At 43.1% G+C, this 15505-nt stretch overlaps 1 protein-coding gene across 7 annotated transcripts in view; it reads right to left on the reverse strand.

Moving 5' to 3' along the window:
* RAPGEF2 (Rap guanine nucleotide exchange factor 2) overlaps window positions 1–15505 on the reverse strand; it is a 301620-nt gene that overhangs the window by 146209 nt on the left and 139906 nt on the right. For all 7 annotated transcript variants that reach the window (XM_061584376.1, XM_061584372.1, XM_061584373.1 and 4 more), the window contains 2 exons: window positions 7052–7127; window positions 1949–2116 (listed from right to left, as the gene is read on the reverse strand). In XM_061584376.1, the coding sequence (XP_061440360.1) occupies window positions 1949–2116; window positions 7052–7127 (244 nt within the window). The remainder of the gene's footprint in view (window positions 1–1948; window positions 2117–7051; window positions 7128–15505) is intronic.

Raw genomic sequence — 15505 nt, forward strand, 5'->3', positions numbered from 1 at the left:
TGCTAGCTGCTTCTCTCTTGGTGGCAGAACACAGCAGGGTTTCAGATGACGACAATTGCTGGGCACATTCATGCAGATGGAGGTATCATGAACTGCTGCCAGTTCAGTCCCATGACTCAATTCCCAAACCCAGGGCAACTGATGCTGGCCAGGCACAACCTGTGCCTCCCTTACCAGGGCTGAGTAAACCAACAACAACCCTGCAAGGTAGGTAGACTGCCACCACCCCTTAATCCTTGTCACCCACTCTGGGCCAAGAGGAAATCCAAAGTGCCAGAAAAAGACCTGCTAAGATTCCAGAGACAAGAGCCAAAGGTACACTCCTTGTCATGGAGCCTTTAGGCAAAATACCCAAATATCTGGTAGTCTGTGGCTAAATGGCCAAGGAGCCAAATGTGCAGTGAACACACATTGGTAAATAAGAAGTAGCTTTATTAGAATAAAAATATAAGTGCACAAAGATATGGCAGTAAAATAATTCCTTAAAACCCACATCCCTGAGGACCAGGTAATATACAGAGAGAGTTCGAATCACAAATAAAAATAACAAAGCTGTCTAGCTTAATCTATACTCACAATAGAGGTAAACCAGCAGAGTAACATCATGATTCCACATCTCCTCAGAGATGTATACCCTGGATAGCAGATGGAATATGGAACCCCAACATCAGGTAGCACCAAAGAACATTGGGGAACAAAAACGTTAAGTCTGGGTCCTATTCTTATGGGAAAATGCCCAGCAACAGGCAGGAATTAATTGCTAATCAGGGGGCTTTCTGATGATGAAATCTTCTGGAGCTTTCCCACCTAACTGTCACACACTCACCAACCTTCCGAGGCAGGTTGGCCTTGAAGTACCAGTCTTGGGCTGATAAGCAGGTGTTCTTGCTTATTGCTTAATTAACTGAGTTCAGCTGGGAGAACTGTTAACTCGTGGACTCTCAGAAGCCGTAATTCAGGCAAGATGTTTCCCCCCATAATTCCTTGCCACAGAACCATTTTCGAAACCAGGCATTCTTGACAGAAGGCAGTCCCAAGGAGGACATCCTGGTTTCAAGCCATTTAGGGCTTTATAGGTATTTGTAGATAACATATTTCTCCATACCAGCACACTGTTTACATAATGAAAAATTACAGCATGAACAGCCTTGATGCCAAATTGGTTGCTGCTATGTTTAGATGATGCAAAGAGTTGGAGATCACTATCTCTTCTGAATATTTTGTAAACTTTTTGATGTAACAGCAGTCTTAAGTACTTGTCCAAATAAGTTTTTCTTCCATTTTAAAAATAAGAGTATAAATGTAGTGTAGAATTACAAAATGGCAAACTGTGAAGTCTCCATCAGCCTGAGAATGCAGAACAATTATCATGTGAAGGCTAAAGCAGTGCAGACATAATGCTCTCTCAGATGATAAAGGCATGGTTTAGATTTGTTAAACAATTGATATTAGGCCATCAATAGATATAACCCACTTTAGTCTACTTCTCATGCTGAGAAAAAGCAAAATTATGGCCTAAATAGACAACAGCACAATACAAGCCCAATGCTAGTGGCTATACATAGAACTTAGTTTATGTTTCAGTGATTTATTGATATCCTTTAACCTAAATAAAGCCAACACAATTACAGATCTATTACAGAGCAAATTTGAAAAGGTGTTTTAAGGAGACATTCTGAAGCTGATCTGCTCCAAAAGTAGTATTTCCACACTATTCTGTAGACAGGCAATACATTCTTAACTACAAGTTCAGCTTCTTATTTATAGCTTCTAAAGAACTTCTGCACTTAAATTTTAACACAATTTGTGGTCAAGTGTGCCTTTCACATAAGGAGGAATATGGACAAATTTGCACAACCCAAGACAGAGTGACTGTTCAACAATTGCCTGCTTCATGTGCTAATATTAATACTTATGTAATAATATGCAAATAATGTGGCTCGCTTACCGTATGATAACCTCTAGGTAAAGGTGGTTTCCCTACAGGATAAGCATCCACAGTGTCAATAATTGTTTGTCTTTCTCCTTTTTGATTGATTTTCCTAAATCTCCTTCGAGATTGTCTATGAGATGCTTGTCGCTGGAAATATTCCTCGTTTTCATCCATATAATCCACCTAATAAAAAGATTTAATAATATAGTTAACAATAATTTACATTTTGCAAGTAATATGATAAAATAAAGACAGGTGTGGATGGCCTCTTTGCTGCAATTAGAGAGCACAGGCATTAATTTAGTCTGAGATGCAAAACATGAAATGGCACTCTCACAGAAATAAGAATCAAGTAGTTATAAAACTTCCTAAATTTTCAACAGTGGAAGCTATTCCTACATAGTGAGAATGAACAGGCAAAATTATGGGGACAGTTACTCACTTGACATTCATATATTCCACAACTGACCTACTGTACATGTATGCAGCAGTGCATTTTAAAGCATCTGTTTTTTTTACTCTCTCTCACAGAAATCTAATTTCTCACTGGAAAAAATGAACATTTCTTAAGGAAGGGAACTTGAAGCCTTCCTGCTGATTTCAATAGGCCCTTGGGGAGCTTCCCCTCCCATCCTGTGGGAGCTAGCTCTTCTAAAAGGCATCATACCATTTTTCCTCTAAAGCAAATAGACTTCCCCCCCAAAAAAAGTTTGAAGGAAAACAGCACGATACTTTACATCTTCAACTCCTCTCCCCCTCAATCTTCTGATAAGCACCTAAAGCAAATATTACACAGCCACGAGAGTTGCTGTATCCTATAGCCAGCATGGATTTTTCACATTCCACAATGTTAAATTGAAAATACCCCCCATGCCATTCTGATGCTTCCCATAAGCTCATTTCAAAACAAAACCTTACAAACCTTATAGTCCTGAACTCAGAAACACTTGCTTAACAACCCTCTCAATTTTCATGGCAATACACAAAACACTCAGAGAGAATCGAGAGTTCAATGTGTAAAAAGAGAGACATAAAAACCCCAGACCCCTGTTGGATTTTTTTCTGTCAGGGTTCTCATAATTTGTTGGAATTAATTAAAAATCAGCCATGTTCACAGAGCACCTGTAATCCTATTATTGACCTTGCCCCATACACTGACCTTCATCTTTTGCAGTTTAAAAGTTAAAAAAAAAAGCCTAGCTGAATTTTAATTAATTTAAGAAATTTAGCATTGAACTCAGTGATAAGGCTGGGCATGCTCAGTAAGAACCAAGAGTTCTAAAAGCCAGACTCACAACTGCTGGGCTTGCCTAGTCAGAGGGCCACACCCTTTATTTCACTTGAGACAGTCATGACTTTCCCCAAAGAATCCTGAGAAGTGTAGTCTGTGAAAGGTGCTGAGAGGAGACTCCTATTCCACTGACAGAGCTCCAGTGGCCAGAGTGGTTTAACAGTCAGCCACTCTGATTGAAGGTCTGTGAGGGGAACAGGGCATCTCCTTGCAACTCTCAGCACCTTTCACTAACTACACTTCCCAGGATTCTTTGGGAGAAGCCATGACTGTCTAAAGTGAAATAAAGGCCTGGTGTTGATGTGGCCAGGGAAAGCTTTCGTTTAAATTTGGGTGGGAGGCTACATGTGCCTGCTGTAGAATAAAAAAGTGGGGGAAGTCTGAAAAAGAATGTTCACAATGTTTTCCTTTTGGAAAGGAAAGGGGCTTTGCCCAGTGCCCACCCATTCAATCTCCTGCCCTCCTCCTCCTCCCCTCCTTGCCTCTCCCCCAGGTCAGTTTCACCTATCCTAAGCATGATTGCACAGGAGTGAATCCCACTGAACTCAAAAAGCATACAAATGATCGAACCTGCCCTCCCCTCCTCCTCCCTCCCATCACCTCACTTTTGCCCCTTCCCTCTCCCTTCCTTCACCCCTCCCTTCCCCCTGCTTCTGCTCCCCTCTCCCCCTCCTCCTCCCCCATGGTCAGTTTTACCTATCCTAACCATGATTGCATGGTGGCAAATCCCATTGAACTCAATAAGCATGAAAATGATCAGACCTGTCTTTCCCCTCCTTCCCCCTCCTCTCCCTTCCTCCTGCCTTCTTCTTCTCCTCCCCTCTTCCTTTTTTCTCCTCCCCTGCCCACTCCAGGCCTCCCTCCCCCATGGTCAGTTTTACCTATCCTAAGCATGATTGCATGGAAGTAAATCCCACTGAACTCAGTAAACATGCAAATGATCAAACCTGCTCTCCTCCTCCTCCTCCTGCCTACTCCCCTCCCCATCCCCTGTGGTTAGTTTCACCTATCCGAAGCATGATTGCAGGGGAGTAAATCTCACTGAACTCAATAAGCATGCAAATGATCAGTCCATTCTCAGCAAACTTGCACAGCATCCCATTTCTTACATCCCAGACTAAAAAGCAGGGAAATTCACTAATAGGCAAAAAACCTTGCGGTTTAAGAACGTACCTATAGCCAACAGATATTTCTATCACATTTTAAAAAGCAGGGACTTGGGCGGCAATAGTGAATGCACCAGGGGAGCAGGAGACCTGACCTCCCCTCTGAGATATTGTACTGCCCCACAACTCTGTCAAAATGCAAACACCGTTTGGATTAGTCTTTCACAGTCCAATCCACTTACTGTGTAACTTGGAAGGATTTGGTAACGTGCCTCTGAGCATATGGCATCATGCATACAGCCATTTCTATTCTAGAGACAGTAGAAATCTGGATGCTCAGCTGCTAACATATCAGTGTATTGCTAGAGCTCTGGGCAATGACATAGCATCCAGCAACTATTTTATAATGCACTCTATGATTACACTGAATGCGACTGTAAGTACTGTATTGTAAGACTCCACACTACCTGCTTGAAATATGAAGACAAGGCATGATCCTGTTTCATATGGTGATTAATCCCATCATAGGAGGGAGAGAATGAAACCAGTCACCAAAAGAAAGCATTTTGAAATGTATCTTTATTATATATTGACGAGAATCTTGGCTTTCTAAACATTTCCCTTTACAAAAAAAAACACTAAACACAGTAAGTTGCAAAACCTTTGATTATGTTATGGATTTGACAATGCTTGAAATGAGATGGGGGGAAATGGGATGGTCCTGATGGAAGTGAGGTTGTCATGCCAGACTTAATTCTGTCTGCCTGAAAAGAAGTGAAATGGTTGTAGAGCTGCCTAAAAAGAAGTAGCAACTACTCTCTTTATGCTTTTGTTAACAGTTTCATTATGTGCTAAGGAGGCCTATGAAAAAGGTTTTTTTTGCAGAAGGATGAATTTACTTACTTCTGGTATCCACTAAAATAGGTATTCTGGAACTATCTCTATTAAAAATGTTGCAAAAATCAACTATCTTCCTGAAATCTTTTACAACTGATACAAAACTGACCTCGGCCCATTGGCACTTGTGCTATGGGGTTCTGCAGGGTACCATTCTCTCCCCGGTAATATTTAACATCTATAAGAATCCACTGGGAGCAATCATTAGGAGTTTTGGAGCAAGGTGTCATCAATATGCTGATGACACATCCATACTCCATATCTGAATCAGGAGAGGCTGTGAACATTTTGGATTGGTGTCTGAATGCTATAGTGGACTGGAGGAGCCAATAAACTATGCTTGAATCCTGGGAAGACAGAGGCTCTTAGGGTAAGTGGTTTCCATGTCCAGGGTATAGGCAAGTTACCTGTTCTGGATGGGGTTGCACTCCCTTTGAAGGAGCAGGTCCATAGCTTAGGGGTACTCCTGGACTCATCTTTGTCACTAGTATCCCAAGTATCCTCTGTGGCTAGGAGTACCTTTCACTAGCTCTGTCTGGTTCATCAGGTACGGCCATTCCTGGACAGGGATCGCCTGACCACTGCAGTCCATGTGTTTGTAACCTTGAGGCTGGATGACTGCAGTGTGCTCTATGTGGGGTTAGATTGAGCCTGGTTCAGAAGTTTCACCTGATGCAAAATGTGGCAGTCAGACTGCTGATGGGGGCACAGGGCCAACAACATGTGACAGCACTGTTAAAGCATCTGCACTGGCTGCCCATCTACTAATGAGCCAGGTTCAAGGTCCTTGTATTAATTAACAAATCCCTTAATTACTTAAGTCCAGGGTAATTTAGAGACTGACTGAACCCTTAAATCCCAGCTTGATCATTGAGATCATCTGCAGGAACAACGCTGGTAGTCTCCCTAGTGGGAGAGACTCATTTAACATCAACAGGAAATCAAGGCTTCAGTGTCATCAGCCCAGTTCTCTGGAATGCTCTGGCAACAGAAATTCAGGTACCTTTTGTTTTAATATTTAAATGCCTGTTGAAAACCTTTCTGTTCCACCAGGTTTATGCAGGCAGTTAAGAAGTTGACTTTTTGTAGAAACTGACCTTTGTTTTTAGTGTATTTTTAATGTTTTTTATTTATTGAAACCCACTTTGATGTGTTTTTTTTAAAATGAAACAGCGGTATACAAATATGTTACAAATAAATACATTTCTTATTCAATCATCAAATGCAAACAGGTCTTTCAAATACTAAATCTGTGTAACAGATCAAATATAGATATCCTGTATGCATACTTATTACGTACATAATTTCTTGAATCCTAAAATGTTAACTTAATGAAGTTCACAGAATGTTTCCCATCCCCTCGTTCCCTCTGCAGACACTTGTCCCTCAAAAACCTGTTGAGATGATGGGAAAGGGGGGCTCCTCTGGGACAATGTGGGATAGGACCCAGGGAGCTGCCAGGGAGGAGAAAATTGCCCCAAATTGGAAGGAGATCCACCCTATTTGGGGCTATTTCCCAAACCCCTAGCAGGTTTCCACCCATATTCTACATTGTTCAGTGCCCCCCCCTTCCTGGATAGCCTTTCCAAGGGATGCAGAGGAGAGAAGGGGTGAGGAAACTTTCTTTCCAAGACCTTTCTTAACTTAATTTACCTTAAAATCCAAGCCACTAACTAGTTTAAGATTACAGGCCTACTTCATCTGACATTACTATTTAAAACTTCTGTATATTAGAAATAAACTGAAGCAAACCATACACTTCTCAAATACAGAAATGTACATTTCAGCATTTTTTGATGCTGTCATTCATCTGGCTAAGCTTACCACAATCATTTCAGATGGCTCTAGAACAATGCATTCACAGCCACGTCTGAAGCTTCCTGCAGAACGTTTGCCAAAACTGGAAGAGAGGAAAAAAAGATTTAGAGCAAAACCAAACCTATAAAGCCAAATAGAATTTAAAAAATGTAACACTACATAATTTAACACTACAAAAAGGCATTTTCAATCACATTTCAGCCTTTTCTGAACCAATATCCAAGGTGAGGGGAATGCATATTAACAGCAATGTATAAGATTTAAAGACTGTGCTTAAAAATTATGAAGTCCTTCATTTTGTAACTTTGACACACAGCTTTGATACGAGATATTCCTTAATTATTTTTACTACATTCTACCATTTCACTAAGAAAAAGTATGCGGGTGAGATATACATTAATGTACATTTGAAAGTGCATTGTTGTCTGGACCTCTGAAACTGGGTTTCATCCAGAGACTGGACATGTACAATAACTTTCAAATGCAGATTACAAAAAGGTGCCCAGGAGGCTAATGAGAAGAGAACGGTATTTCCTACTGAGGTTCATCTGAACCTACAAACAAGGATTTAATACACATGAAATGTGCAATCCTATGCTCAGCCTGGGAAGCTTTGGGATTTGGTAGAAGCCCCTTTCATCAGCACAACTCAAGATAAGCCTCTGCTGTGAAGATACCAGTGTGTTCACATCAGCATAATTCCACCAGAAAAGGACCTAAAATGAAGCTATGATATAGATGCAACAGAAGAGCAGACTTGCACCAAATCTTATGCTTCCTCAGACCCTTCTCCCAGCCCAATGCTGGCATAACGGCATGTCAAACAAAGAGATGGTACAACTAAAAATTCATAGGCTGCATTCAACAGAGGTTTTAAAAAAGCCACTACCCCAACTTCCTCCTGTTTCAATATGATGCAGTGTATGAGTTAGACCAACTCTGCACCCAATCACAGGACACTCACACCATAATTCAGATGACAGGATGCATGGCATGGGAGCAATATCCATCTAAAGGAAATGAAACCTTTGCTATGAAAGAACTAGGAAAAGCACCAAGAGAAACAACATGAGCCATTTCTACTAACTTGCTGCATAGCATCCTGAGATGGGCAACATGTGAGGCAAGTAAAATATCATGTCATGCACTCTCAGAACACAAGAAGGGAACTTGGGTGGTGATGGGTGTTATGGAGAAACAGCACTTCGCACAAAACAGCCAGGCTTCATAATACAAATAGGAAAAGCATATTGCTAACACTTGTATAATCAGAACCCTACACGTACCCCACCTCAGGACTCCACATACAAATATCCAACAGCAACCCCTACACTGCCCCTACAATTGAAGATGACAGACAAATCACCCCACACAGGTAAAGAAGGGAAAGGTGACTCTATGCTTCAAACTCTTGCCTTATGGAGGTCTGTGTGTTGATTATGAATGTATTTTCCCCAGAAGCTATTTTCCTTTCTCTGGTGCAGTCAAAAATTGTGCGAGAAAAATTGTCAGAGAAAGAATATAAGGGGATTCAAAACCCTATGTGCCTGGAAGCTCACTTTCTGTCCTCTTCGTACTTGTGTCATGGTAGCTCATGAAGTGGAGAACTCAATAGCAGCTTTGTACCTAGTGGGTTGTGTGTTGGATAGTGAAGGATGGCATCGTGGGGGCATCTTCCCACAGTTATGAAGGGACTGGCTACTTCTATGACCTTCTCATATAGCGATGTTATGGGCACACCACCACATAACTGGTGTGAGTTGGAAGTTTTGAGATGCAAGCTGGGAATGCGGCTGGCCAAGCCTGGTGCTAGCACACACCCAGGTAGGGCACTGACCCGAGGGCCCACAATTTCACACAGGGCCCTAGGAGACCTTCCCGGGATAAGCGGAGGCCAGCAGCAGAAGAGGGAATTGGTGGGTGGTGGTGCAGGCAAGCCCCAGCCAGGTATACAGCAACAGAGTCAGTCCTGCTCAGCGTGCCACTACCGGGGAAGAGAAGTGCTGAGACAGTTGCTAAGGAACTACCCCGCCTCTCCTGAGTTTCAGGAATTTCAGGGGCGGAGCCTACTGGCCTGTAGCAGAAGAAGCATGCTGAGGGGAGGAAGGGGCTGAAAAAGAGCCTAACTGTGTCTATTCTGATGTCTGCTGAGAAGTAAATCCCGTTAAATTCAGAAGGGCTTCCTCCCAGGTAAATGTAGTTAGAACTGCAGGGATGTGGAGCTTGGAAGGAAGGTAAGGCAGCTTTCCTGGTTTTCTTAGGCTCCAATCCAATAATGTATACTTAGAACTAAGCTCTCTTGGGTTCAATGGGACTTACTCCCAGGTAAATGATTGGATTGCAGCCTTAATAACATAACAGTTAGTGCCTCCGCACCCTCTCATTCCCTTTGCCCCACTGATCTGAGAGAGGGAGGTGTTAAGAGTTTCCCTCTCCTTTTACAGGCAATCTTCCTTTGCTCAGGTCTGTCCTGGGGCATTTGCATATGAATTCCCTCTCCCCCCCCCCCACCCCAGTTGTAGCTGGGAAGCTCTTATTGTTATTTTCATTTATATTTTGCTTTTCCTATAAGGAGCTAAAAGATGGTTCTTCTCCTTCCCATTTTATCCTCTCAACATCCTTGTGAGGTAGGTTAGACTAAGAGATAGTTACTGGCCCAAGGTCACCAGCGAGCTTCATGGCTGAGCAGGGATTTGAAACTTGGAAACTTGTACATTTATGATGCCTGGTGGTAACATGGCATGTTCAGAGACTAATCATTTATCCCTAGAAAGGCCCCTTTTTCAGTCCCTCATACAAAGTGCTACATTGGTAGTACTAATAGCATTAAATATCCACCAGTGCTGTGTGTTTATTCTGCGTTAGACATTAAAGGTGATTCCTCTTATTAGACATTTTTAGTCTGATGGACTGAGGCATGCTGGAGTATTGTGTTGTATTTGTGTTTATATGGATCTACAGTATCTAAAAGTTTCTCTGCATGTAAGCCTGTGATACGGAGGTATCCTTTAGTGTCATTTTTGTACACTATACACACTTCTCAAGGTGAATTATAGCTGAATTATTATGAATGCCTTCTTTTTTTCTTGAGAAATGGAATTTTAACTTTTAAAAAATACTATTTGCTTAAGAGGGCAGCCTTTCATCTAGTGTTCTATCCTTGCCTTGCCCTGGTGCTCTGGCAATAAGGGGTTCTAAGATTAATTCTTGAATGCCTCCTAATATCTCAGCACAGTTGACTAAGTTGTGAGTGTAGGGAAAGGGTCATTGCAGCATCTGCCATGCATGCAGAAGGTCCCTTGGGTTCAGTCCCCAAGGGCATCTCCAGGTAGGAGAGGTGCCATCAGGGACTGAACCTGAGAGACCTTCTGGGAGAGACTCCTGTGTGAAGCTCTGAAGAGCTGCTGCCAGTCAGTGTAGACAGTAATAATAATAATAATAATAATAATAATAATAATAATAATAATAATAATAATCTTTAATTTATAGGCCGCCTATCTGGCCAATGGCCACTCTAGGCGGCTTACAGTAAAATATGATAAAATACAATAAATAAGATATAGTCAATACATTACATACAAGTTCAGTATAATAAATTATCAGCATTTCAATACAAGGCTAATTTATCCTAGAAGTCTCAGAGGTTGTAAAGGCCTGGTTAAAGAGCCAAGTCTTCAGGCCCCAGCGAAATATTTCTAGGGAAGGGGCATGTCGAAGATCTATTGGGAGGGAGTTCCAGATCGAGGGGGCCGCCACAGAGAAAGCTCTCTCCCGAGTCTTCACCAACCTAGCCACTTTAGTTGGCGGGACTGAGAGCAGGTCCTGTGTGGCAGATCTCGTAGGGCGGCACAATTTATGACGGTGGAGGCGCTCCGTCAGATATACTGGGCCTAAACCGTATAGGGCTTTAAAGGTTAATACCAACACCTTGAATTGAGCCTGGAAAATAACTGGAAGCCAGTGGAGATTGTAAAGCATTGGAGTAATATGATCGTATCGGCAGCTATTCGTGAGTAAACGAGCCGCCGTATTTTGTACCAGCTGTAGTTTCCGGACTGTTTTCAAGGGTAGCCCCACGTAGAGCGCATTGCAGTAGTCTAAACGAGAGGTGACCAGAGCGTGCACTACAAGTGGGAGCTGGTGAACAGGAAGATAGGGTTGCAGCCTTCGAACGAGGCGCAGTTGACCCCAAGCTGCTCGGCACACCGATGAAACTTGGGCCTCCATAGACAGCTCGGAATCAAGAATCACCCCAAGACTGCGGACCTGATTTTTCAGGGGCAATTGTACCCCATTAAATATCAGGTCGATGTCTCCCAATCTTCCCTTGTCTCCCACGAGCAGTACTTCAGTTTTATCAGGATTCAGCTTTAGCCTGTTTCTTCCCATCCATCCACTCACAGATTCCAGGCACTTGGACATGGTTTCCACAGCCGACTCTGGTGAGGACTTAAATGAGAGATAGAGCTGAGTGTCATCCGCATATTGGTGACACTGCAGCCCAAACCTCCTGATGATGGTTCCCAGCGGTTTTACATAAATGTTAAATAGCATGGGAGAAAGGATAGAACCCTGTGGCACACCGCAGTTGAGGGGCCAAGGGTCTGAAACCTCATCTCCCAATGCTACTTGCTGTTGTCTACCGGAGAGAAAGGAACGGAACCAGTGTAATACTGTGCCTCCTATTCCTAATCCCTCCAGACGATCCAGCAAGATATCGTGGTCGACGGTATCGAAAGCCGCTGAGAGATCCAGGAGGACAAGAAATGTGAGTTCTCCCCTATCTAATGCCCTCCTCATATCATCCACCAGAGCGACCAAGGCTGTTTCAGTTCCATGTCCAGTCCTGAAGCCTGATTGGTATGGATCTAGATAATCCGTTTCATCCAAATGCGCTGACAACTGATTGGCCACCACTCACTCAATGACCTTGCCCAGAAATGGTAAATTTGAAATTGGGCGAAAGTTGTTTAAATCTTGGGGATCCAAGGAGGACATTTTCAGAATTGGTCTTATAACTGCCTCCTTGAGGGCTAATGGCAATACACCCTCATTCAAGGATGCATTTACCACTGCCTTGATCCCATCGCCCACTTTCTCTTTACAGCTCATCAAGAGCCATGACGGGCAAGGATCAAAGAGACAGGTGGTAGGTTTCACAGTTGACAGTACCTTGTCCACATCCTCAGAAGGAAGAGGCCGAAACCAATCCCATTGGATCACATTATGACTGGTCAACTCCGGTCCACTATCTGCATTCACGGTATGCGGAATCGAGCTTCTTAGATGCTCGATTTTATCAGCAAAGTGTTTTGCTAAATTGTCACAGGAGGCTTTTGAACATTCCAAGGGTTCTTGAGCAACTGGACCGACCAGGCTTCGGACCACTTGGAATAGCCTCCTGGGACAACGCTCTGCTGATGCAATAGAGGCAGCAAAGTAGTCCTTCTTTGTTGCCTTTATTGCCACATAATAGGCAGTTACTGCTGCTCTAACTTGTGTCCGGGCATCTTCGGAGCGGGACTTACGCCACCGGCGCTCTAGTCGTCTCACCTCCTGTCTCAGAACACGCAACCGTGGTGTGTACCAAGGTGCCGTTTGAGATCTTTCCAGGGGGAGAGGACGTTTCGGAGCCACTAGGTCTAATGTCCTGGTGATCTTTGTATTCCATTCCATCACCAGGGTTTCAACCGAGTGACCTTCAGCAGGATCTAATTCCCCAAGCGCATTTAGGAATCCTTCTGGATCCATCAGATGCCTGGGGCGGACCATTCTAATAGGTCCTGTGCCTTTGCAGAGGGTGTGTGGCAACGAGAAGTCTACATTTACCAGATGGTGGTCTGACCATGGCACAGGGGTAGAAGTCATAGTCCCTAACTTCAGAGCACTTTCCTCCTCCCCCAGGACAAATACAAGGTCGAGAGCATGACCAGCTACATGGGTGGGCTCAGTATTACTAAGGTGCAGTTCCCAGGAAGTCATGGTTTCCAGGAAATCCCGAGGGGCTCCCTTGAGAGTGGTCTCGGCGTGCACGTTGAAGTCCCCCATCACTAATAGTTCTGGGGTCATCATACGTACACCCGAGACCACCTCTAGCACCTCGGCCAGGGACTCTGCCGTGCAGCGAGGCGGGCGGTACACAAGCAGGATCCCTAAACTGCCCTTCGGGCCCAGCCTCCAGTACATGCAATCAACAAACTTGGTCCCCTGGAGAGGAGGTCTGGCAAAGACTAAGGACTCTCGATAGATGACAGCCACTCCCACTCCCCGCCTTCCTTCCCTCGGCTGTTGTGCATAGCGGAAACCTGGCGGGCACATTGCCTCTAAAATAGGTGCTGAGGCTTCGTCCAACCAGGTCTCCGTTATACATGCCAGGTCTGCGGATTCATCTAAGATCATATCATGGATGCAAGATGTTTTCTGCACCACAGACCTGGCATTACACAGCAGCAAACGAAGGTTGGTTAGAATCCTGCCTTTCCCAGTTATCTTCTGGTTTTGGGCAGACCTGGAGCAAGGGATAGGTATTATGCATCTTTCCCTTGTTCCTCTGTTCTGACCTGGTCTGCCTCCAGCACCACTCCATCGTCTGCCGCCCAGTGTTTGTATACATTGGTCCCCATCCCTTTTAGTCACATCCCCCCGCGGTTTACACATGCTCCTATCCCTAAACGCCGGGGAGTTGGAATAACTCTAGATCCAGAGACCTATTTCATACAGTTTCACAACAACCCTCCTATCTTACAATTTTAACTAATGCCAATTTATCTCTTTATTTAATCAGTATAATGACTATAATATTTGTTAAAATATATGATGGGGATTAAACATTAATTACCTGTACTTGTATCAATAAACAATAAATATCCAAATACAGGATTCCATCCATCTAGTTCCTAACCTTAGTAGGTATAACAATAATGGCGATAATAACAATAGCAGCTATCTGGGTTAGATGGACCAATCATCCGACTCAGTATAAGGCAGCTTCCTATGTGAGTAGAAAATCCTGGTGGAGAATTGAAATGTTTATTTGAAGTTCTTTTTTCAAAGATCTTTGCAAATGACAGGAAAGGATGGATTCAACCCTCATACACACACTTGTTTGTCTGTGAACACATTAAAGTAGAGAAACCAACAGAAACAGCCAAAAATGAGAATAATTTCTCAGTACATTTTGTGGAAGGTCCCAGACTCTGATACTATTCATATAATCTGCCTATCATTAAAATGGTAAACCAGAATAAATTCTTCAGAGCTGAGGCCTACAGAATACGTAAATTTACCCCAACAAATTAAAATAAATCATTATTTTGTAAGAGGGGGTTGCAATATTGGCGAAGATTTATTTTCCTTGAAAGGTGTGGGGCTACAAGGGAGGAGGAATGTTGTTTGAGGAGGAAAGGGAAGGGACAAGGACCCACTGATACCCTATGCCCAAGGGCCCCCTGAAAGCTGGAGCCAGCCCTGTGGTTGGCAATGTTGTTCCATTTCATACTTCTTGGAGTGATTTTTTTCCCTCAACAAACTTTGTGCTGGGAGTGTACAAGATCCTGAATAATTTATGCTGATGGTTATACCTGCTGGTATGGTGAAGTAACAGGATTGCCCTGCCCAGCTCTTGGTATCCTAAAATACTACCAAGACATTATATGGTTGAATAGTAAGACAAATACATCCAAATGTAATATCTAAAGGCCTTTATGTTTAGGACTCTTGAAATAGAAAAACCCACAACATTTATTCACACATTTAATACCTCTACATAAATTTTGCTTGTGCTGATAAAATGCAGCCTATTTGTAGAAATCTGTTAAACCACTAAGCCTGTCTTTATAGCTGAAATGTCAATAATTAGAAACAGCTATGCTCGTTCAACTTCACAATGACATTATGCTAGCATTACAAGGACTATATCAAACAGCAATCTCTAGTAGAAAGGAGTAATAGAAAGGAGGTTTCTGGTTACTGGGGAAAAGTGTTCCATTCAACATGAATCTATTATCATCATCATCATCATCTTTATTTATACCCCGCCCTTTTTCCAAACTGGAACTCAAGGCGCCTTCCAGATAAAAGTAAGTACATATCATTAAGAACATATAAAACAAATAAACATATAAAAATCAGCATTAAAACAGAATTAAACTATTAAGATGTTAAAACCAATTAGACATACACTTAAAATACTGCAACCCAATTTAAGAGCATACAAGAAAAACAATAACATACTGCAGCACCCTCTTCAATCACTACCCTTAAAGCCTTCAGTTCCAAAGGCCTGCCGGAAGAAAAAAGTCTTTAGCTGTCGGCGGAAGGACTGCACAGAGGAGACCATTCTTGCCTCCCTAGGGAGGGAGTTCCAGAGCCTAGGGGGAGCCACCAAAAAGGCCCTATCTTGTGTCCCCACCAGTCACACTTGTGAAGGTGTTGGGATTGTGAGAAGGGTCTCTCCTGAAG

The sequence above is a fragment of the Rhineura floridana genome, chromosome 9, assembly GCF_030035675.1.
Source record: "Rhineura floridana isolate rRhiFlo1 chromosome 9, rRhiFlo1.hap2, whole genome shotgun sequence".
Classification (NCBI taxonomy): domain Eukaryota; kingdom Metazoa; phylum Chordata; class Lepidosauria; order Squamata; family Rhineuridae; genus Rhineura; species Rhineura floridana.